The following is a 25655-nucleotide window of genomic DNA, read 5'->3' as shown; positions in this document are numbered from 1 at the left end:
TAGAACAAAAGTTTTTTATATCGATGTGATGAACGTCATATCAAATTCTCAAAACTTAAAAAACATGTTTTGGACAAACTGACAAACTGACAAACAGAATTAAATTTTCATTTTGGAAAGACGAAGAAAATCTTATTTTGGCTATAACTTTTGAACGGAGCGTCGGATTTTGACAAATGACCCCTCATTCGACGGGTATTTTCAAAAGGAATACAACTAAAACATTGCGAGGGGGCCTTTATCCCCACCGGCCCCAACAGCTCCAAACTTCGAAATTTTCACTTTTTCACTTTCACCGCTCTCTCTCCCAAGCCAATTGATTTTCTTAGAGTCTTGGTATGCAATCCTGTTAGTTTTCGCAATACCTTTCGATAGGTGTATCATTCATTATGATCGGACCATCACAGTAGATTTTCATTTCTTCGTCTATATATAGTAGTCGCCTTCGCACACTCTCCTGGTGCGCTTCGTCACTACATGGACTGCCGTCCATAGTGATATAAAGAAAGCCAAGACTTACGCACGCGACACCGATAGAAGAGACTTTTTTGACTTCCTGCTCAACTTTCGATTGTAACAAAACGTGAAGGAATATTTTAATGGAGTTCATTTTATAGTGTTCCTTGTTCTTTCTTCTTTGAAATGTATTTAGTTTGATTACAAAATATTGAGTGGTTAATTTTTTATTGGCTTCGATGTGACTGTCACACGCTACATGTTGCACGCGACAGATTTTTCCGTCATTTTCTTAGGTGGTTTTTCTGTAACCTTAACGTCAAAAAACCCTTTTAAGAGCCACTTTAAAAAATACCAAAAAAATGATTTTTTTGTCCATATACAGCTATTGTCCTGGAAAATTATCCAAGGATACTCAAATTAATTAGCTTAGTTGAGGACCCATCTAACTAGAATCAAATATCAGTGCAAAATCGTATAGAAATATGTTTTTTTCAAGTTTTACGCTTTTTGGCTTGGTTGACATCCCCAGAGAATTGCCCATATATAAGATTACTAAATACCACAAACACAGATCAAGTAGTTTATATCAAAAATTTTCATCATGAACCACTTTAAAACTACGAAGTAGTAAAAATGGACTCGGCTAGATGGACTAGGCTATTGATGCTGATCAAGAATATATATACTTTATGTGGTCGGAAACGCCTTCTTCACTGCGTTGCAAACATCTGACTGAAATTATAATACCCTCTGCAAGGGTATAAAGATCTACACGATCTTTCAGTCCCTGCATTTATTACATCAGAAACAGGCAGTATATAAATCGAAACCGACTGGATCGGACAACTAGACTCGAAAAAAAACCGTTAAGGTCGGGTTGGTCTCCCGACTGTCTAATACCCGTCAGTCAGCTAAAGGGAGTGCGAGGGAGATAGAAATATAACATTTTTTTGAGTGCGCATAACTTTTTAATGAATGGTCCGATTTGAAAAATGTCTTCTACATTTCGATAGGTTTAAAAAAATCAACAAAATTGCATTTATACTTTTCGCAGATCTTTAAAGGTGTGGGCGCCAGAAACTTGCGCTGCGTAGGAATTCTGTTTTTACATTTCGTTTAAGAATAGAAAAAACCCGCCCCTGGGAAGTTATATTTCTTGTTTTTATACCCAAAAGTCTTCTTTCTATTGCAGGTAGTAGGAAGTAGGCGTTTTGATTTTTGACAATTTAAAAACTGTTTAAATAGGCATATAGGCAAGGGTATATATGGAAAAAACATTACCGTTGTAAAAACACCAACCCACCACCACCCCTAAAAATGATCAGAATATTTTGTTTATTTATAGAAAACATATTTATTTAGATAACAAATACAAAATAGGGTATGATTGTTATTAAATAAAAATTTTTATTATCCCGACCCTTAGGCCTCTTTTTTTATAGTGGCAAAAACGGACAAAAATACAACAAGTCATAATTATCGGTGACGCGTAAATTTTTTTTTATATTGTTTTTATAACTTTTAAGTTTTTTCATTTATGCCAAAAAAGCGGACTTTTTTCTCATAGTACGGCGTTGAAATGAGGATTAATAAAGTAACAGAGCTGAACACATTCCTTAAAGTCGCCGCTATCGAAGGATTGCACCAAGATAGAGAGACCGTTCGTATGGAAGCGCAGGATAACATTGCCAAAATTCAACAGGAAAATCGTAGATTTTTCAACAGGGGTCTCAAGAAGGAGTTGAACTACAAAATCTATGAGCTCGTGGCCATAAAGCGCACATAGTGAGGCATCGGCTATCGTTAAACCCGAAATTGGGCCGAATGATAATTCAGGATGGCCGATTATTGGAAAAGAAAAGACAAGGAGTTGTCAGGTCTACAAAAGTTCTGTCCAACTATAATTCAAATCTATTATCTCCAAAAATAAAAGTATCGATACTGCACCAAAAGAATCGTCGCATTAAGTACTCGCTTTTGCTTTCTGTGCTTCAAAAAGATTAGATGTAAAATCTACAAAATCTTTTGTTTTTCGATCGAATAAAGGTTATTCAACTTTATTTCGGCGATTTATTTATACTTTTCCTAAATCTTTAAAGATGTGAGCGACACATTTTAAAGTCCTTTAAGGAGAATGGAAATTTAGAACTTGTCTGTCTGTCTGTTTGTCTGTCTGTCCACCAAGGGGGTTGTTTCTTGCCTCTTGGTTTCCCTCTGGGCAGCTTTGAATGCCGCGTTGTATGCTTCTGTGAATTTTGCTGGTTTGAATTTTACCTTCTTTGAAGTCAAGCATAAGCTTGTATTCTTTTTTTTTCTCGTTCTTGTATTAAGACCAGGTCGGTTCCGCCCTCGGCCAGGAGAAACAATAGAGCAGCGTCCGCTGCTTTACTGTGGTGTAGGTTGTCTTAGTGACATCCTCAGCTGCTACCTCCACCACAGTGACGTCACACAATGGGGCGAAAAGGCCAAAAGTCTGCTTTAAATCAGCGGAGCCCTAAAGCGAATATTTTTTGCTTGGGTATTTTTGAAGGCATTTAAATATGTAAAAAACATCATAAAATAAATTTATTTTCGGTAAATTTGGTTGTTGTAGGAAATTTTTAGGAAAAAAATGCTTTTTATCAGGGGTGTCACAGAAACCGTCGACGGTTTTGGGGACCAAAACCGTTGCTGTCACAGGAATTCGAGAGATTTCCTTTTTTCGGAAAATTTACCGAAAAACGACCAGGGCTGGACGCATACACTAAATATCGAATATTCAGTAATTATCAAATTTTATTTGACTTATTTGGACTATTTTCCAATAAGTTGTAAACTTAATTTATGTTTTTCTTGCAAAATTACAAAAAGAATATATGTTTAAAGCGCATATTGTACATAATAAAAGAAAAAAATGAAAAATTTGAATTACCCGCCAGGCTACATATTGCAGCCCTGAACAGCGGTTTGCCGCGGCTGCGTTGGTTTATTTTCATTTCTAAGTTGGCAAGATTTTTAAAAGCGAACCAAAATGCCGTCTGCTGTAGAGTACTTGCGAAGGCATAAACTGCGAGAGGCTAGGACGCAGAGGAGATCCTTACCAACGGTTTTACATGGACTACCATGGAGATTTAACTCATTGGCCAGGTCCTTTCACAAGAATGCGGCCGCCCTGAGTAAATCCTTTGGCAATGTCGATATTATCGCGAATGAATCGGATGAATATGGTGTCTTGCGCTGGTAACCTATGTTTACCCCTGAAAATTAGCAAAGCTTATTAGTTTAAATTAATAATAAACAAAAATGTTTTACTTTTTTACATGTATGTCTTCTTCTTCTTCACAGCCAGCGTTTTACCTGGCAAAAATAGGACATTTTTTCACGACAGTGATGCCAACTTTTTGCAAAGGCGGCCTTTTTTTATTAATTTCTCAATAACTACAACTCCTATTACCATAACATTTTTACCAGAAATAAGTTTTATTTTTAACTACAATACTAAGTACCTTTGAATAAATAATTCGTTAACAAAACATTTCGATAACTAACTCCGAAATGTGGACAAATTTGGCATTTTAAAGTGCTAGCTAATTGGTAACACTGCCAGGTAGACGGTTTGCCGACGGATTTTTTTAGGTAATTTTTTATAAAATGCATATTTTAAATATAACCCGAAGTAGGTATAAAAATCGTAGTATGCAGGTAGTTCATAAAATTCATTACAGTTGTCTTAAATAAAGTTATATTTTTGGGAAACGTTTGTAAGTTGGGTAATTTTATCAAAACGTCCGGCAAAATACGGGGGATTTAGAAACCGTCAAAAATTACGTCTGTGACATCGAGATTTACAATTCGGGGGAAATTCGGTTGGAATGGTTTTCTTATATCAATAAATTACTTATATGGTTCTAAGTTTTCCAATATTTATACCCTTGCAGAGGGTATTATAATTTCAGTCAGATGTTTGCAACGCAGTGAAGGAGACGTTTCCGACCACATAAAGTATATATATTCTCGATGAGCACCAATAGCCAAATCCATCTAGACATGTCCGTCTGTCCGTCTGCCCGTTTCTAGTCCCTCAGTTTTAAAGATACCGCGATGTAACTTTCCCAAAAGTCTTATTTCTACTGCAGGTAGTACATATGTCGGAACGAGTCGGATCGGACCACTATATCTTATGGCTCTCATAGGAATATTCGAACATTATACGTTTTATACCAAATCTAATAAATGCCCAATATACATCTGATATACCTGAACAGGACCCATCGAGATAAAGAGTTTAAAGCTCTCAAGGAAGGTAAGTATGTATTTCAACTGCAAGGGTATACCAACTTTGGCCTGCCGAAGTTAACTTCCTTTCTTGTTTTTTAAAATTTAACTTGATTTTTGGAAAAAATAAATTATTCAAATCGGTCAACTTTTAGCTGCAGTATAAACGCTTATTACAAAGGGGAATATATCGGTTCTATTTCAATATTGGTTCATATAAATTGGGATTATGTCATTATTTCTCAATTTAACTATATGTTTACTTTTTTTTTTAATCGGGCAAGGATATCTTATAGGTATCATAGAATCACAGAAGAGGCACAAAATGGCAGGCTAATTTTTACCAGTTACTCGGAGAGTAAAAGGGTACATAAAAACTTTTTATACCCGTTACTCGTAGAGTTAAAAGAGTATATTGTATTCATGCAAAATTATTCAACAGGGAGAAGGAAGCGTTTTTATTAAAAACCATTTTGGAAGGCTTTTTGTTCTAGGCGCCCCACAGTGCGTCGGCCTCCTAATCGCTCAGGTCCACTTCCTCCGGGACACCAGGCCTCTCCAATATCGAAGGACCAGCTCGTCTGGATTGGGACAATGTTCGTACGCCTCTCCGAGCATAGCTGTCGCCGTACATATCTGCTGATTGTTGCAGGCCACCAATTTTACACTGCCCTGGTGCCACCTCGTGTCCATGCAGCAAGGCGTACCATACGCAGGCATTTTATAGACAGCTGGGAGTCAATCATATCCAATAGGGCTTTTTTCATGGTATGCTTTTGAATGTATTATATGTTTAATGAGAACAAAAGAAGTATTAAAAATTTCATTATTAATTAAATAAAGCGATGTTGACTCCTTTTTATAAAATATTATCATTAAAAAAAACAAGAGAGAACGCTATAGTCGGGTTGGTGTCCCGACTATCTAATACCCGTCACTCAGCTAAGGGGAGTGCGAACTCTGCACTCGGGTTGGTGTCCCGACTAGTAATCGTAACTCAGCTAAAGGGAGTGCGAGGGAGATTGATATATAAATTTTGATTGCGTATAACTTTTTAATGAATGGTCCGATTTGAAAAATGTGTTCTACATTTCGATAGGTATAAATATACACAACAAAATTGCATTTATACTTCTCGGAAATCATTAAAGATGTGGGCGCAGGACCCATTTTAAACACGTTAGTGGGCTATTGTGGACGTTAGAGGGGGCACTCGTCTAAAATAAACTTGCGCTGCGTAGGAAGCCCAAGAATATGCGTGGAAAATCTCAACCTTCTAGCTTTTGTAGTTTCCGAGATCTCAGCGTTCATACAGACGGACAGACGGACAGACGGACATGGCTAGATCGACTCGGCTGGTGATCCTGATCAAGAATATATATAGTTTATAGGGTCGGAAACGCTTCCTTCTACCTGTTACATACTTTTGCACGAATCTTATATACCCTTTTACTCTACGAGTAACGGGTATAATAATATTATATCGATTCCATGCATGTGTGCTTATTAACCAAACAACATAACCGGGGCAGGACAGCTGACGAATGCACGATAAACTCCAGCTGCACGGTCACACTGTAATATCTTCAAGCCACACACTGATAAACGCGAAGCCGCACACCAACCGATTGTACATATTATTCGATCACAAACGGGTAATATCTTGAAGCCGAACGATCGTTTCACTCAGCCGAAGCGATTAATCAAAACGGATACGAGTAAATGATCGGGTGTATCCGAAAATGATTGACTCGTTTCAGCTCTCTGATACATATCTGCTGATCGCTGATTGTCGCAGGCCACCACTTTAACACTGCCCTGGTACCACCTCGCGTCCATGGAGCAAGGCGTACCATACGCAGGCATTTTAGAGACGGCTGGGAGTCAATCATTTCCAATAGGTCTTTTTTCATGGTAAATATTGATGTTGGGACTTTTTGAGCAATACTGTGCAAAAACTTGGCTACTCTAGCTCTTACGGTTTGGTCTATAGACGTATCCAATTAAATATCAATTTTTCCATTTAGACAGGGATACAGGTATATAATAATATCACTGTCTTACAAAATTAATGTTATTTTTATTTACCTCTATGGATGCTACAAAATTGTATTCGCTTCGAATATCCAACTTGAACTGCATTCTCCAAAAAAAGTTGGCAAATTTCGAAATATTTCCAACTTTGAGGTATTTTTTCTTAAAATCCATGCGTTGTCAAATTGGGAATTCGAGGCGAAAACGATTTCTTTTCATCCATCGTGGTAAATTTTGTATGTTATATAGTGTAATTAATAAAATTAAATTTTTCTTTTTTCAGATGAAACAGTTTGTGGTGCTGATAACAACAGAATCAGGAACTATGATGCTACATTATGGAATTTTTAATGAACTTAAATTAAATTTGTGTTTTTGTGCTACATTTCAGTAATTCCTTTTCCCTTTAAGCTTTTAGGAATCCATGTTCACGGATTATTTTTTATTGAATATATAAGATTGCTGGATTTATATTTTTAATTATATTTCTTCCGAAATAAACTAAATAACTCTAATCACGTTAATAAAACAAAAGTACATTTATTTTATTAAATCAAGCTTGCATTAATACTGAACAAAAAAAATTTTTCTGTTGCGGTGCCATAGTAGTGTTCGATTCCTGAAATGGACTTGGGCGGAGAGATAGGCAACCAAAGATCAGTCACGTTTTTTGCAGGCATAAGCTCGCCTAATTTAAGTAGCAGTGTTAATTTTTTATACAAAACAGGTGTCTCAACTTTCACGTTTAATGTTTTCCTACTTAAGCCTAGTACTCAGTTCGGCTAAGAGTTTTACTAGTCGGAAAATATTAATCTTTTAGTGTGACCGAAGTTTTTGGAGTTCATCCGCAATGCATGGAGCATGGTCTTACTCTCAGCAAATAAATCAATTGGCGCCAATTTTAAAATATTACAAAACGTTGAGTCGACCTGGGTCGCGAGCTTTAAATTCGCTGTTGGAATGGCGATATGTATTGCAGCAACTCCTACAGGCCGTTTTCCATTGGTTTTTGTGGTTTTCCTTCCATTTATAAACTTTGGTCAGTTCAGCTCGGCTGCCGCAAAAGAACGAGAGTGATCTCAGCGGATCGCTGGTTCATGTGGGCCCGGTTTTCCTTAACAGCACGCGTTTTGCGCTTTTACAGCACGCTTTGCGCCTTAACAGCATGAAGTTTGCCCTTAACAGCACTTTTCGTACTTTACAGCATTAAGCTTGCCTTAACAGCACGCTCCGCCCCTAACGGCACGCTATGGCTCGTACGATAACTTATCGATACTATCGGCATTCGCCCCAATTGGCCAGCTGACTGGTCTTGGTGATCAACACTGGCAACCCTCGCGCGCACATATTTAAAACAAGAGAGAATGCTATAGTCGGGTTCGTGTCCCGACTATCTAATACCCGTCACTCACCTAAAGGGACTGAGAATGCTGTACTCGGGTTGGTGTCCCGACTAATTTTCTTAAGGGAGGGAGATAGATATATAAATTTTGATTGCGTATAACTTTTTAATGAATGGTCCGATTTGAAAAATGTCTTCTACACTTCGATAGGTATAAATATGCACAACAAAATTGCATTTATACTTCTCGGAAATCTTAAAAGGTGTGGGCGCCACACACATTTTAAAATCGTTAGTGGGCTATTGTGGGCGTTAGAGGGGGCGTGGCACTCGGCTAAAATACACTTGCGCTGTGTAGGAAGCCCAAGAATATGCGTGGAAAATCTCAACCTTCTAGCTTTTGTAGTTTCCGAGATCTCAGCGTTCATACAGACAGACAGACGGACAGACGGACAGACGGACATGGCTAGATCGACTCGGCTAGTGATCCTGATCAAGAATATATATAGTTTATAGGGTCGGAAACGCTTCCTTCTACCTGTTACATACTTTTGCACGAATCTATTATACCCTTTTACTCTACGAGTAACGGGTATAACTAGGATAACTTAGGTTTTAAATTTCAATGTGTATATATTTGAGAACTTCAATACGGCCTTCAATGGCTAAGATACGGTGATGTCTTCAATAGCTGAGAGGCCTGGTGATGCCTTCTATGGCTGAGATGGTTGGCTTAAAGGATGGAAAATGAGAGGCGCCTTAAGTGTCCTAGGTAAACAGGGCTAAGCCCGTGCTATCTGAGATGCTTGTGTTGATAGCGAGGGAGATCTAGGGCAGTACCTGGTCCCGTGTCCGGTGATCCTGATCCACATACTGCGTTATCATCGTCTTGATATATCGCACTGACTTACATTATACCAAAGTGAATAGAAACATTTCCGGAATGATCCCCATAGACCTCCTGGCCATCGAGGCTATGGAAATCCACGAAGAACTCAAGAAGCTTGGAAGAAGATGCACCCCCCACAGAGACGCGTCATCAAAACTAGGGCGAGGGAAATGAGCTTGGGAACATGGCAGGCCCGCTGGCAGCAAGGACGCTGGACGCACCAGGTCATTCCCGACAATAAGCGGTGGATGCAAAGAGGAAAAGGAGAAGTAAACTTCTGGCTTACGCAGATTCTAAGGGGACATGGATGCTTCAGGAACTGCCTGAACTTTATTTTTTTCGCAACGACATAATCGGTTGCGCAGTTGCAGCAGCGCACCAGTGCACTATGGACAAAGAGTCAGAAATTTGTGCATAAAGTTAAAGTTGTTATATTTTTAATATACAAAATTGAATGTATTTTCAAATTAGGCATTTCCTGGATAAAATAAAACTATTTTAAACAAATTTTTAAAAGCCGCGATTTGAATTTCCCGCGCAAACAAAGTCAGCTGATTGATTGCTAGCTTAATTTATAAAAATGTAACCGTGAATATTTATAAGCATTGCATCTATGTTGTGGCTTTTTCGTAAAAGTAAAAACAATTTGTTAATATGGAAAATAATCGTAGAGGTAAGTAGATTAAACTTTCTGTGGTAGTTTTTAGATGTTCTATGTGCTTTGTTGTGTCTGTTCAATTGATGTTCGTGTGTTTATACCCGTTACTCGTAGAGTAAAAGGGTATATTAGATTCGTGCAAAAGTATGTAACAGGTAGAAGGAAGCGTTTCCGACCCTATAAACTATATATATTCTTGATCAGGATCACCAGCCGAGTCGATCTAGCCATGTCCGTCTGTCCGTCTGTCCGTCTGTCTGTCCGTCTGTCTGTCCGTCTGTCTGTCCGTCTGTCTGTCTGTATGAACGCTGAGATCTCAGAAACTATAAAAGCTAGAAGATTGACATTTTGCATGCAGATTCTAGGAGTTCCTACGCAGCGCAAGTTTGTTTCGAAAGGGTGCCACGCCCCCTCCAACGCCCACAATCGCTTATATACGATTTTAAAAATAAAATAATAAATAAAAGTAAAAATGCAGTTTTATTGTGTTTATGAATACCTATCGAAATGTAGAAGGAATTTTTTAAATCGGACCATTCGTTAAAAAGTTACGGCGGATCAAAGTTTTTATCTTCATGTCCTTCGCACTCCCTTTAGCTGAGTAACGGGTATCTGATAGTCGGGGTACCCGACTATAGCGTTCTCTCTTGTTTTATAACTAAAATTTAACAACTAGCTGTGTTCCGTGAAGTGTAACTTTTTTGCCGCGCGCTCCTGCGAGCAACTAAAACTGGTATGTTCTTCGTTGTTCACTTTTCAAAGGGGTCTTAATTGAATTGAAGTGCTCTTTCTATAGGTGCCAAAAGTTTATATTATAAGTTCAAAATATAAGTACAGTTAATATTAATATTTGTGAAAATAATTTTGACCACCCCTGTATGTAGAAATTTGTACGTTGAAGTATTTTTTGTAAAGCAAAAACAAAAATAAGAAAAAAATTGATTTTTGACTTTAAAAGAGTGCCCCAACCAGAGTTTTTGAGATATTCTATGTAAGTTAGGTTCAGACAGTTTCTACATTATTTCTCAACAAAATAAATTTGGTTTCACAAAAATCGGATCTACACAGCGACCTGTAGACGATCCGCAGCTGGCCTACTTTTTTTTAAAAAAGGCCTGAAAAAAAAATTCCCACATCCGCCATTTTAAAAGATACAAAAAAAAATTGGTTTAAATTATATAAGAACTATGTAATCAACATTCCAAGCTGAAAACTTCTAGCACAAACCCTTATTGTTTAAAAAAAAATTATGAAAAACTTGACAAATTTGCAGTTCTATATGTATCTCCTCCTTTAACACATTCATATCGCACATCAAAAAATATTTGCCTAAATGCAACCGAATGTTGTCTAGATTTAAGGTTCAGCGCTCAGAATGGCTTTCGTAGACAACAGCTTACGGATCCATCTCCATCTAAAATGGGAAGGCCAAAACTAAGTTATGAACAGGCTGAAGTACGTTTGAAACAAAAGTAGGCAAACGATCTTCCATTAGAAATAGATTCAACAGATCACTTATTACATGCGGCTATTGTTTCAGCGAAGAGAGCCAGAGAGGATGATTTGTTTAATAAACTAAAAGGTGTCAGAGAACAACAGACAGGCAACGCTACTGGAACTTTGAAATCTCAGGTGATTATTCCACTTACCCGTGATGAAGCATTGGCATTTTTATTGGAAAATGGACTTACTAAACAGCAGTATATGAACATCATGTAAATAAAGTTCGCGGCTGCGATATTTCCCTATTCATCACTTCAACAAGTCAAAACAATTTGCAGACCATCTCAAATAGAAATTTCGGAAAGTCTTGCCCAAGTTTCAATGCAAAATATTTTGGACCATACAGCAGAAAGATTATTGGTTATGATAAAAGATGTTATATCTCAAATGGCTAACATGTCATATTGCACTTTAGTAGTAAGCTACGGATTCGATCGATCTACAGGTCAAAGTCTATATAGGCAGAAGTTTCAGAGAGCCTGCTTCCCTAGATCTATCGCTATTTGTGACCGCAATGATACCTCTACAGCTGATAGATGCAAATCAAAGAATTATTTGAAATAACAGAGCACCATGTAGCATGCAACGTTTGCATGGAGCGGATGGTTGGTTTAGGTAGAGCAGCTAGGCACGCGCTTGTTCCAGCTTCTCAGTTCGGTATTCGGGGTGGGTTAATTTTGCTGATCTCTACTCTAATGCTCAGCTTCATACATGTTTATTTAGATTAAATATTGCGTGCGATTGCCAGGGGAAAAGGGGAAAAAAGACCGGGAAACGAAAAGAAATAGAAAAAAATAGTAGAAATTAAGGCATGACCCTCAACCTCAAGGACAACGGACGCTTGAGGACACTGTGGTGGTATTCAGTGTCCTTATCCCCACCCTACCATGATCGCCTTTCGCGTAGCCCACGGCTGGCGATCCCTTGGTCAATTGTTCCTTTTTAGTACATGGGCTTCCTAGGGTTAAGCATGGCTTCCCTACAAAAATTGTAACTTTAATTAAACCATTCATATCTCACACTCCTCGACATGATTTTAAGCCAATAGTAATTCAAAGTAATTTCACTATTTAAATTTTGTAATGTATTATTTCATTTCATATAATTGCAAGCTATTTTTAATAACATTCTTATTTATATTAATTTTATATTTTTATTTATATTTTTGCGCGGGCAAAGAAAGAGCAATACACTGGTGTAGGGAAAGAAATATTTATTTAAATATAAATGTACATGCAAGGTATATATCAATATATATATAAAGCATAATTATTTATTCTTTTTTGGTTGGGTTTTTTTTTCTCTTTAAGGGAAAACCGAACAAAGTAATAGGTTTTAGGTTTAGGTTTACGAGAGGCTTTGTTTCTTTAATATTTAATTACTATAATAATTTATCGATGTATGCCGTCAGTAACGAAGTTATTTCCAAAATTAAAAGAAAAGATTCTGTTTTATCATAAACATACATCAATAAACAAACGAGCAAAATTCAGAATCAAGGCAAATATAGAAAAGCCATTCAATTACGAAAGAAATAAAAGGAATTTAAATTTAAATATGCCTGGAGATAATATCGTTCGCAATCAGCAGCGTAATTTTTGCAGGCGGCGGTATTACGACGGCATTATCTCTATAAGAAGCGCGGTAGCAAAACAAATGCGAAATATGCCCTTGGGAATTTTTGGGAGACTTAAGACTTACGATTTTGCTGTTCCATCGTCGAAAGATCTTTCGCTGGATAAGAAGTTGTCATTTTGGGTATTGGGCTTCAGGCAGCCATTTACTTTTTCTTTGCCTCATGGCCGATTTTCACAATAAGAAAAATAGGGGAAAAAAATATGAAATCTTACAACTAAAGCGGGCCTAACTTATAGGTCGATATTACGACAATATTAGCGGCCTTTTAGCCGCATGCTCCTGCCACTAACGCGATCTGCGGTTTTACTTAATTTCTCGCGATTTTAGCCGGATATCGGGGACTTTCGTAAATCAGTACTTTACAACGACGTGGAGACGACTGCTAGAAGTTAACTAGGCAATTAACTTTAACTCTCTAATGGAAGTATTGGAAGTGGGAGACTTCTGCGGCTGTGAGCAGCGCCTTGCGATGTTTTTCTCTAAGTTCTCTTTTGCCGAGCTATGAATATGATTATGAAACGGCCGAGCGTTGGGTTTTCGGCCCAAGTGGGTGGTTGTTTGGTAGAAATTTATAGTTTATAGCGGATGGCACCTTCTTGTCGCTGTGGACCACGTATACGCCTGGGATGATCGGATGATTTTTGGTGTATTTGTCGCTGGTTATGAAAATTTCTCTTATGTTGCGCTGGGTAGTTTTCTCGCCTAACTTCGTTGAATTTGTCCTCTGTGAGTTAGCAACTGCTACAAATGCATGCAATTATGCATTTGGTGCCAATCTAATGTGAAATCGGAGGTTAAATTTTGCACGTGAGAGAAAATTCTACAATTTAATTATCCGTCTCAGAACTGGCACTGAATTAGTAAAAGCTTTGCTTGATCAATTCTTTTCCGTTGCACCACTGGTGATTTGAATAATTACACTGTGCAGCCATTTTAGTGCTTTTTAAATTTACCTCGATGGATGCTATATATTTGGATTCGTTACGAATTCCCAAGTTAAACTGCGTTTTCCAAAAAGTTCCCCGACGCAAGGATTCTTAGCAAAAGGACCTCAAAGTTCGAAAAATACAGAAATTGGCCAACTTTCCGGAGCTCTAAGAGGCAAACGGATTCATGGATTCAACTTTCCGGAGCTCTCAGAGGCAAACGGATTCATGGATTGATTCGATGTTAAAGTTTTTTAAAAGATACACTCTTTATCTTTCAAACCCCTTACTTGGAATAATTTTAGGATTTTTTTTAAAGGCAGAAATAAATTCCAGAAAACATAGTCAAAAAACTTAAAAACATACAGCTGCGGTCAAAATGGAAGTAGTGTTGCCGCCTTGTGTTTTTAAAAGTTTGTTGTTGTAATTCATCTTCTTCTGGTAATAGTGTATTGATTATAATTGTACTATAAGACTAATTGGATAAGAAAAGTCACAACAAACTTTTAAAGACACAGGACACTACTACTATTTTGACCGTAGCTGAATGTTTTTAAGTTTTTTGACTATGTTTTCTGGAATTTATTTCTGCCTTTAAAAAAAATCCTAAAATTATTCCAAGTAAGGGGTTTGAAAGATAAAGAGTGTATCTTTTAAAAAACTTTAACATCGAATCAATCCATGAATCCGTTTGCCTCTGAGAGCTCCGGAAAGTTGGCCAATTTCTGCATTTTTCGAACTTTGAGGTCCTTTTGCTAAGAATCCTTGCGTCAGGGAACTTTTTGGAAAACGCAGTTTAACTTGGGAATTCGTAACGAATCCAAAAATATAGCATCCATCGAGGTAAATTTTTGATGCTGCATAGTGTTATTTACACTTTTCTGGCCTCTTACACGTGGTTTATATACGACTTGGGTGGGGAGAGGTTTTTAAAAAAACACTTCTTTACAGCTTGGTGATCAAATCGGTAAAGACTGATGGTAGAATATGGCGGGTATATTTGGCCTAGATCCGGAAGCTATAACCTCGATGTTTGACATTTCAAACCTTTCCAATATCGAGATCGACCTTAATCCTTCCCGCTACTTGGGGACTACCCTAAAAAAATGCTAAATTCGAAAAATATTTTTCTAACCATTGATAAAAACTTCAATAAATTTCTCTGATTTTTTTTTAATCCTTATATGATATTATTTCTTATTAATATTTATAAATCAGCATTGACTTCCATTTTCTTTTCTTACTACTACTAAAACTGCATGAAGGCCAGTTCTACTACTAAAACTGTCTGAAGGCCAGTTCTACTACCATATTGTAAAAGCTATCTTATTGCATACTTCTAGGCTGCAATATATATATATGAGATACAAGCGCCACTACAACCACAATATGTAAGATTCTGCAGGCCAATTAAAATTGAGTATGCAAAGGAAACCCATGAACAAATTCTACGAAAAAAATAATGTTTGGATGTGCAAGTCGCCGGTATGAAGGACTTTATATATAGAAAGATAGGCAAGGAAGTGGTCATTACATATAAAACTCAAATGACGCTAATTGATGATAAAGTACTGAATGCTTTAACTGGTGCGTCATCAACTTAGTGTTGCCTAATATGTGGTGCCAATCCCACAAAGCTCCTCAAAACCTCTGATTTTCCTTTCGAATGCTTTAAGCCAAGACATGTGACTCTAAAATATGGTGCAACTCCATTGCATGCCTGTATTCCATTTTTAGAATTTGTGTTGAACGTATCCTATAGGCTTGAAATTCAAAAGTAGCACAGGCTGACAAAATCGAATTTATGTATCGAAAGAAAGAAATTCGTGAAATGATGTGGGCAAAAATGGGTCTACACATAACCTTTCTCAAACAAAATGGAAGTGGGAATAGTAATGATGGAAACACAGCTAGAAGAGCATTTTCGGATTATGGAATGTTTTTAGCATTTACAAGCTTTGAAAATTTTCCTTTCAAAAATTCTGGACGCTTAACCGTTTAACCAATCGAATCCGTGTTTTCGCCTAAAAAAAGTTTAAGACATTATACATTTTTCAAAAATTTGACCGCTAAGATTTAAGGCTTTTTACTATTTTTAACAGCCCTTCTAAAATTACAATTTAGCCAAAAATCTCTTCAAACGTCGAAAAATGGTACTTCTAAACTGAATATCAAAAATTCCTTCGGTAAAGTTTTTCCTTAAACTTTAACGATTCATTTGATGGTTTTACCAAAGCTCTAGCTATCTTTTAAACAGAGAAACTAAGCAAAATGTCGACCTATTATCGAATTCAAGTGTCTCCATAATGCTGCCTGCATATTGCTATTTCTCTCTGCATTTTCATACAAATTGTCAACAAATGATTCCGTCTCCCTCCCTCTCCCTCTTCCTTGCATTTCCCTGCGCTTCATTAAAAATATAAACTGAGCTTTAATACGGTTTTATTTTCTGTAGACTTTAGTTTATATTTATTGGTGACCCACCCCCCACCAAAGTGCCCCAAACTCATTCAATTAGAAAATTAAATCCTGTACGCTAAACCGTTAAACCAACCGATACCGTGTTTTCGCTAAAAAATACTTAAAAGCATAATAAAGGTTTAAAAAATATGACGGCTTCAATTAAAAAGTAGCAGTCCTATCCAGCATACGCTAGCAACTATATATCTCCATCTCTTTTCCACCCCCCGACTCTGCTTTATGATTGTCATTTTTTTCTTCGAAATACCATTACAAAAAATAATTAAAGTTGGTAAAACTATATTTTCGCAAACCCAATACCAAATAGTAATTTCTTGAATATGTTTAAAAACATATACATTCAAAAGAATGAAATATATATATGCAAAAGCCCATACAGAAATTCACACACGTATTCGATCAACCAAGGGAATTCATTCATCTATCTTCTATCTATATATATAAAGCTATCAGTAAGAAAACTGGGAATCAACGCACAGCCAAAACCACTGGTTAACAATATTAATATGCACTACGAATCAACGGTGTGGAAATGAGGGTTAATAAAAGTTTCATCCAAAACTACAAATAAATTTAAACTAACTTCTAAAATGAAAAATTATATAATTCTACTGCAAACTATTTTATATTAAATAGATATTTGGGTTATCCGCAAGCGAAGCTGCGGGCACCCTGCTAGTCTATAAATAAAATTTTACAACATAACCTTAAAAATCTTTGCGTTTTTTATTGGTTGTGGGAGAAGGGGTTAAAGGCGTGACTTAATTAAAAAAAGAAAAAAAAACAAAATTCTACATTAACATTTTACATTGCTTACATTTCTGACTTTTTGCCCATTGCAATGTGCAGTGTAAATAAATTGAATTATTTTGTGCCCGATATAAGGATTCGGGTAATAACTGGAAAGCTGGAACGAGAAACCCCTTGAGGTGAGTGGTCGACCGTACCCAGTGAATTCTGGAGGGGGCTAGCAAGGTCAATCGAACTGACCTGGCTCAGATTTTTTATTGGGAATATATTTATAAAGTTGCGAAAATTTCATCAAGTGTGTGTTAGTGCAGTTTTCTGTGATTGTAATTTATATCAATAACTCTACCAAGTGTTAGTTTTTCCCGTACCCTTTCTTGATAGCTCTTACGGGAGGATTAGATTGCGAACTAAAAGAACATTTCTAAACAATAAAAGGGACCTTTAATTATATACCAGGGACCGTAAATAATCATTATTTATTTTTTTTTTAACAAAAAAATCATGGTCAAAGAAAAATCCTATAATGCAGTTGAGGAGACATTCTGACCCTATAAATCGGGGACCAAAAATAATCGATATTGAAAAAATAAGATAATCTTTTAAGGAATTTGCGCTTTTTATATCATATAATACAGCGCCTTTGGTGACGCCATTTTACCAATGTTTAGCTACATGGCCATCATCTATTAAAGAAGAAGTTTTTTGCTTATGTTTGTGTTCCTCTTCGGGATTAAAGAGTTTATCGGCAACACCTAAGATTCTTCATCATATAAGATTAAAAACCGCGAAGTCCATAGAAACATTTAAGAACAGTGAAGCACCTTAAATTCTTTTTGTGTGTTGGCAGTAAGAAGCGTATTAGATTTCTTTAAATTTATGGCGGCATAAGGCCTTGAGTTTGTAAAACTTCTTTAATTTTGTTGCAGTGTAAACTGAAATTGATTTTTCTCAAAACATTTAAGTTAAGACTTAAATGCCTTGCATGGTCAGCGGTGTCACTACCGACCTCTAGGAACACTCTTAGATGCCCATTTTAATTGGGAAGACACGACTGCAGCGTTACTTGCGTTTTGCTCTACTTGCTTTAGGCGAGTACTTAGTCTTTGTTTTTGACGGTTCCCGGTAATTGTGCAAATTAAAACAAGAGAGAACGCTACAGTCGGGCTGGTGTCCCGACTATCTAATACCCGTCACTCAGCTAAAGGGAGTGCGAACGCTGTACTCGGGTTGGTGTCCCGACTATCTAATATTCGAACCTAAGGAGAGTGCTAGGGAGATAGATATATAAATTTTGATTGCGTATAACTTTTTAATGAACGTTCCGATTTGAAAAATGTCTTCAACATTTCAATAGGTATAAATATACACAACAAAATTGCATTTATACTTCTCGGAAATCTTTAAAGATGTGGGCGCAGGACACATATTAAAATCGTTAGTGGGCGATTGTGGGCGTTAGAGGGGGCGTGGCGCTCGGCTGAAATAAACTTGCGCTGCGTAGGAGGCCCAAGAATATGTGTGGAAAATCGTAACCTTCTAGCTTTTGTAGTTTCCTAGATCTCAGAGTTCATACAGACAGACAGACGGACAGACGGACATGGCTAGATCGACTCGGCTAGTGACCCTGATCAAGAATATATATACTTTATGGGGCTGGAAACGCTTCCTTCTAGCTGTTAAAAATTGAGTTTTTTGGTAAAACTTATAAACATTACGGTCCCTGTTATACACACATGAAACAAAGAAATAAACTTGCGCTGCGTAGGAGGCCCACGAATATGTGTGGAAAATCGTAACCTTCTAGCTTTTGTAGTTTCCTAGATCTCAGAGTTCATACAGACAGACAGACGGACATGGCTAGATCGACTCGGCTAGTGACCCTGATCAAGAATATATATACTTTATGGGGCTGGAAACGCTTCCTTCCAGCTGTTAAAAATTGAGTTTTTTGGTAAAACTTATAAACATTACGGTCCCTGTTATACACACATGAAACAAAGATTCCAATTACAGCATGCAAATGAATAAATGAAAACGCTTACACAAAATAATTGTAAAACATAAGAGAACGCTATAGTCGGGTGCCCCGACTATCAGATACCCGTTACTCAGCTCCTTCCGTTACGAAGGAGATGGAGTTAAAAACTTTGATCCGCCGTAACTTTTTAACGAATGGTCCGATTTAAAAAAATTTTTCTACATTTCGATAGGTATTGATAAACACAATAAAACTGCATTTTTACTTTTCCGAAATATTAAAATTGAACTCCTAGAATCTGCATGCAAAATGCCAATCTTCTAGCTTTTATAGTTTCCGAGATCTCAGCGTTCATACGGACAGACAGACAGACGGACAGACGGACATGGCTATATCGGCTCGGCTAGTGACCCTTATCAAGAATATATATACTTTATAGGGTCGGAAATGCTTCCTTCTAGCTGTTACATACTTTTGCACGAATACAATATACCATTTTACTCTACGAGTAACGAATATAATAAATTAAGTCGATATAAATATGGAGTAGTGAATTTTTATGTGAGGGAAATGTTGGGGTGAGAGACCACAATAGTGAAGATCAAATCAACCGACGAAAAATGTATAAATGTTATAATTTTGCATTGTGTATTTGATAAATAAAAGTAAAAAAACATAACCTTTTTTTTAAAAGAAAATCGATGATTTAAAAATTAAAAGAATTATTCCGATTCCATTCCGCCTTCGTTCTGATGCTGTTACTACCGGCTGCTTTCCTTCGAAAAGGTGTGTTTTTTATTGGATCTGGAGTCACCGACTATCTCTCTTCGAGTGCGGACGTCTGTGCCTATCCAATTGTCAGTGCCCTGCTTATCGCGAAATCTCATCGCCCGGCTTATCGCCAATACCGTTTTTTTCTTAACGCGCACGTGTGAATAAAATACCCAATTCTTGAAACAAATTTACTTTCTAACCATGGCCTCCGGGCCACCTAATTTAGGGGATAACCGCTTTGCCAGTCTTAGCGCTAGCCCCAAAGCCAAAAAAAAAAGACAATTTCAAAAACTTCCAATCGAATTTCCCGAACTCCCTGAACCACAGCTTAAAAACCCTAGGTTTATAGTTGTATCATCCAAGAACTCAGAAAGAAACATATCAGATTTTTCCTGCTTTGCAGTCCACAGAGCTCTTAAAAACATCAGCAAAGACATCATATCGATCTCAACTCTCCGTGATGGAAATCTTCTCATGTTGGTCAATTCCAAAGAAGTTGGTAATAAATTCACCAAAACTACCTCCTTACCTGGGCTATGCGATATCGAGTGCAAACTCCACAACTCTCTTAACTTTGTTAAAGGCACCATTTACGCACCCTGCTTAATTAACATCCCAGAAAACGAAATTGTTGAAGAGCTGAAGTCTCAGAATGTTCACAGCGTTTATAAATTCACGAAAATGATCGACGGCACTCCCAAACCATTTGGCAAAATTCTTGTGACTTTCGACCTCTACACCCTTCCAAGAAAATTAGACATCTCCTGGCACACAGTTAGAGTTACGGAATATATTCCAAACCCTATGAGGTGTAAGTCATGTCAGTTATTAGGACACACATTAAAGAAATGCGGTAACCCAGCCGCCTGTGTATCATGTAATCTCGCTCCCCACCTTCCCGTCCCTTGCACTCGCATTTTCTGCGCAAACTGCAGCGGCGACCACCCCGCTTCCTCACCCTCCTGCCCGCAATACCAAGCACAAAAAAATCTCCTACAGATAAAAACGACAAATAAATGCAGCTTCCGAGAAGCTCGCATTATCTTAAAACAACAACACAGCACGACAACCAACTCCACGCTGACCTACTCGGTCGTCACAAACACGAACACAACAGCCGCTGGCGACAAAATTCCCGAATCCCACGGGACCACCAACACCGACTCACCCTCCTGTTCAACAAAAGCTCAAACATCTCTCTTATCATCTACGCATGCAAACTCTTTGATTCCCAAAGAGAAATTACCAACCACACTTAATAACTCCTCCAAAACTGAATTCTCTAACCAACACAACAAAAGTATACTTCAAAAACACTTAGCAAAATCTCGCGCTCTCAGATCAGAAGTACAAAAATTCATAGAACAAACTGACCAAGACGACAAAAACTCCTCACTGACCTCAAGATCAAAATCAAACGAATCTATCTCTTCAAACTCCCCAAACAGCCCTACATACTCTGACGTAACAATGGACGATCCCGACTCTTAGTCCCGATCCTCTCCTTTTTAACATTCCTACATTTAAATACATAACATTACAATCAAGCAAGAATATAATCTATATAATCTTATCATGCCAATTGCTATAATACAATGGAATATCCATGGTATTTTTAATAACTACAACGAACTTACACTCCTTATAAAAGACCATTCACCCGATATAATATTTTTGCAGGAAACCCATCTGCCATACAATTTCACTAATTTCATTCCCCCTAAAGGATACACTAGTTATTTCCACAACTTCCCGCAAAACACCGTAGCCAAGCAAGGGATCGGTGTCCTTATTAAACGGAACATTCCTCACACGTACCAAAATATAAACTCCAACATTCTCTGCTCAGTACTGCAGCTTAGTATTGACCAAACCATAAACATTATAAATGCCTATATCCCCCCCAATCAAAGCTTTACTTCCTCTGACGTATCAAATACCCTCGAAAACCTTAACGGGGCATCTATACTTCTCGGTGACCTAAACTCGTGGAGTCCTTTATGGGGTTCCCCGCACACAAACACAAGAGGAAAACAAATCGAACGATCTATTCAAGAAAATAACTTAATAGTCCTTAACGACGGCTCACCCACACACCTTTCAACCCACAACACCTTCACTCACATAGATGTCTCCTTGATATCTCCTGAGATAGCTCATAGATGTAGCTGGTCTGTTTCAGATAACCTCCATGGCAGTGATCACTTCCCGATAACCATTCACATTTCTGCACCAACCCACCCCGATAATACTCTCCCGCTACCCAAATTCAAGACTGACCTAGCCAACTGGAAACGCTTCAATGAAAACTGCGAAAAATCAGCTCTTAACTGGACAGTCGGTTGCCTAAATCAGCAAGTCGCTCAAATGACCAAAGCCATTCGATCAGCTGCAAACTGCAGCATTCCCCAAACAAAACGAGTGATCCATAAAGCAAAAGTGCCATGGTGGAACTTTGAGCTCCAACAGCTCAGGGACCGGAAGCAACTTTTATTCTCCTATTATAAAGGAAATATGTCTGACACAAACCTTATCAGTTATAAAAAAGCTAACGCTCTCTTTAAAAAAACAGTTCTCTCAGCCAAGCGCAACTGCCTTGAAAAATTCACTTCCCGGATATCCCCGTTATCGACCCCAAAAAAAGTCTGGTCCGATGTAAAACGCTTAGCTGGCATTCCACCCACACCTTTCAAATACATCAAATCGGACTCAGGTACTCTATCTGGATCCTTTAACATCGCCGATGAGTTTGGCCACGCCTGGTCTAAATACTCTTCCGACAGAAACTTTTCAGCAGAATACATACGAGAAAAAAATCGGTATCTATCAGAACCTTATCTCCCAGATTCACTTTCAACATCCGCTACATGCTTAGATTCCAATTTTACCCTTCTGGAAATAGAAACCTCAATAGCAAGCGCAAAAGGAAAAAGTCCTGGGGCCGATAGGGTGTCATACCCTATGCTCAAAAACATACCATATCTTCTGAAAGCCAAACTTTTGGAAATCTTTAATGTAACGCTACAATCCGGAACATACCCACATACATGGAGCTCAGCCACCATTATCCCCATTCCGAAGCCTAACAAGCCCCCTTCTGATATTAACAGCTACCGTCCTATTTCCCTTTTGTCCTGTCTAGGTAAAACACTTGAAAAAATAATTGCCCAGAGACTTCTCTGGTTTATTAACCACCACAATCTCATCTCACATAATCAAGTTGCATTTAAAAGAAAACATAGCACTATGGACGCTTTGCTGCGTCTTCAACACTTCGCGTCGAACGCTCTTTCGACCAAAAATCACGTCTCTATCCTGGCGACTGATTTTGAAAGAGCATTCGATCGCGTGGGGATTCATGCCGTACTTTGTAGATTCGAGCGCTGGGGCATTGGTCCAAGGCTTTACAACCTTGTCAAGGCCTTCATGACCAATCGCTCTTTCAGGGTTCGAATAAACAATGTAACCTCGAACTCCCACATTTTGCACAACGGAATTCCTCAGGGTTCTCCACTTTCTGTAGTCCTATTTATGATAGCTTTTGAAGAAATCAACAGTATTTTATCTCGACATAAAGAGATCCATATATCAGTATATGCAGACGACGCTATCATTTTCACAAATATAAAAAATATCAACACTGTTAAAACAAAATTTTTGGAAATACTGTACGAAATTAACTTGTGGGGAGCAACCTCTGGTGCCTCTCTTGCTATTGATAAATGCCAGCTACTACATATTTGCCGCAAACACCGATGTAACCTTTCCGACTTAGACTTTAACAACCACAAAATAAAAAGTGTCAACTTCTTAAAAATTTTGGGTATAACCTTCGACTCGAAACTTCTTTTCCATCAACACTGTAAAATTCTTAGACAACAACTTGAAACTAGATTTAATATTATTAAATTCCTATCATCTAAATACACTTGCATACACACTAAGACTCTTTTAGACATTACGCGCGCTCTAATGCTCTCAAAAATAGACTATGGCCTGCCAATCTTCGGTTGGTGTGCCAAATCGCACCTAAAAAGAATTCAAGCGCCCTACCACTGGGCAGTGCGCCGCGCCATTCATGCATTCCCCACCTCTCCAGTACCATGCACACTGGTAGAGGCCGGTCTACCGAGTATCCAATCCCGCATAGAACAAACTACGATGATGCTCATCCCAAAGCTATACACCTCATCAAACCGCCTACTCACCAAGGACTTCGCAACCATTTTCAAGCAAAAAAGGAATTACAAATGTATATCCACACTTAGACGGTGCGCCAGCTACATCAAACAGCTCGACCTACCGCTACCCAAGCCCAGAAAGTCTTTTAAATCGCCAGCATTTTGGGGCTCCAAAAAGCCCAACATAAACACTCAAATCTACAACGGTGCTAAACAAGATACATGTCCTTCAGAATTCCAAAAACGGTTTTTGAGTGTACAATCAGATCTGGGGCACAAAACCTGGATTTTCACCGATGGTTCCAGAGTCACCGACTCGACCACCTTTGCTGTGGTTGACTGCAACCAAAAAATTATTGCAGGAGGAAGGCTTCCGTCCTACAACTCCATTTTCACTGCCGAAGCTTTTGCTATATTAAAAGCATGCCATTTCGCCTCTAAGAACCCTGGACAATTTGTGATCTGCACAGATAGCCTCTCATCTACATCCGCCATACGAAACGTACAACACAACGATCCCACAATTCAGGAAATAAGGCACATTCTAAGTTCACATCCAACAAAAATCACCACACTTTGGGTTCCCAGTCACCAAGGAATCAGTGGAAACGAACTTGCCGACAAGGCCGCCCAAGAAATAAGACATGCACCCTCCTTTCTCTTTACCCCGTTTAATGCCAAGGACATACAAAACCAAATTAGGCTACTCCTTGAAGAAAAGAAAATCTCCGAATGGGCACTCTTTGTGCACAGATATCAAACAATAAACCCAACTTGCAACAAGTTCAACCCTCCGCCCAATACCGGAAGAAGGTCTTGCGGGACATTCATCCGGCTACGCATCGGACACACTCAATCCACTCACCAACACATACTATTGGGAACGTCGCGGACAACATGCCAACTGTGCGGTAACGATCTTACCGTGGATCATCTCCTGGACACCTGCAGCAGATTACAGAGCATTAGATTTGCCATTTTTGGCACACAGCGAGTATCAGACCTTTTAAAAACCCCCTCCCAAGAGAATATACTAAACATTAACAAATTCGTCAAACAAGCTAAATTAATCATATAAGGTAATAACACACACGTTTCGAGTCGAAGGCCCCGTTAGCTAGAACTCATAAAATGTATTAGATTTAGTATTGTATACTTGATTTAATTTTGTTAAAATAAAAAAAAAAATTATTGGATCTGAGCTAATCAAGAGCATATTTTAGGGATTGTCCTGGTTGCTCTTTTATCCATTTTCCTCGAAAAACAATTTCTTTATTTTTTAAAGTCCTTGTACCAAAGAGAGTATAAACACTAAGCAGCACAAGGCAGCGTAATTTTTTTTCAATCAAGACTCACACGTATTCATTCTATTATTAGAGTGCCGTTACTTAACTTCTCTCTCGCTCACTTGCTCTCTCCCTTAGAAACTCCGCGCTGCAGAAATATCTAAATTAAATTTTTGTCTCAATTTGTCGATTCTTGAATTTTGTTGCCAAAAGGAAATCGACCTAAAAGGCACATTGCGCATAGCATTTCAAAACGGTCTGTGGCGCATTGAGCAAGTTGGTGGCCCGCGAACAATGCGATCGAGGTCCGATTCCACTCTGAGGTGGGGAAAACGTAAATATTCTTAAGCAAGATTTTTCTTTTATTTTCCTTTTTTATATTTATTTTACTTTGTTTTTGTTTTTAATCCGTATTTTAACTGTCAAGTACTAAAAAAAAGAAGCATTTTGAGCAAATCTTGTCTTGCAAAAAAAACGCTTTTTTTAAAATTTATTTTTGTTA

General features: G+C 38.0%; 1 protein-coding gene across 2 annotated transcripts in view; it reads left to right on the top strand.

The window, feature by feature from the left end:
• The window catches only part of Stlk (Ste20-like kinase), a 265199-nt gene extending 257918 nt beyond the window's left edge, over positions 1-7281 (top strand). For both annotated transcript variants that reach the window (XM_070213266.1, XM_070213268.1), the window contains one exon: positions 7031-7281. In XM_070213266.1, coding sequence (XP_070069367.1) covers positions 7031-7098 — 68 coding nt within the window. In that variant the 3' untranslated portion in view covers positions 7099-7281. The remainder of the gene's footprint in view (positions 1-7030) is intronic.
• Positions 7282-25655: the final 18374 nt, after the last annotated feature.

Source organism: Drosophila takahashii, chromosome 2R (genome assembly GCF_030179915.1).
Source record: "Drosophila takahashii strain IR98-3 E-12201 chromosome 2R, DtakHiC1v2, whole genome shotgun sequence".
Classification (NCBI taxonomy): domain Eukaryota; kingdom Metazoa; phylum Arthropoda; class Insecta; order Diptera; family Drosophilidae; genus Drosophila; species Drosophila takahashii.
The sequence above is the reverse complement of the archived record's forward strand: the minus strand, read 5'-3'. Positions and strand labels throughout refer to the sequence as shown.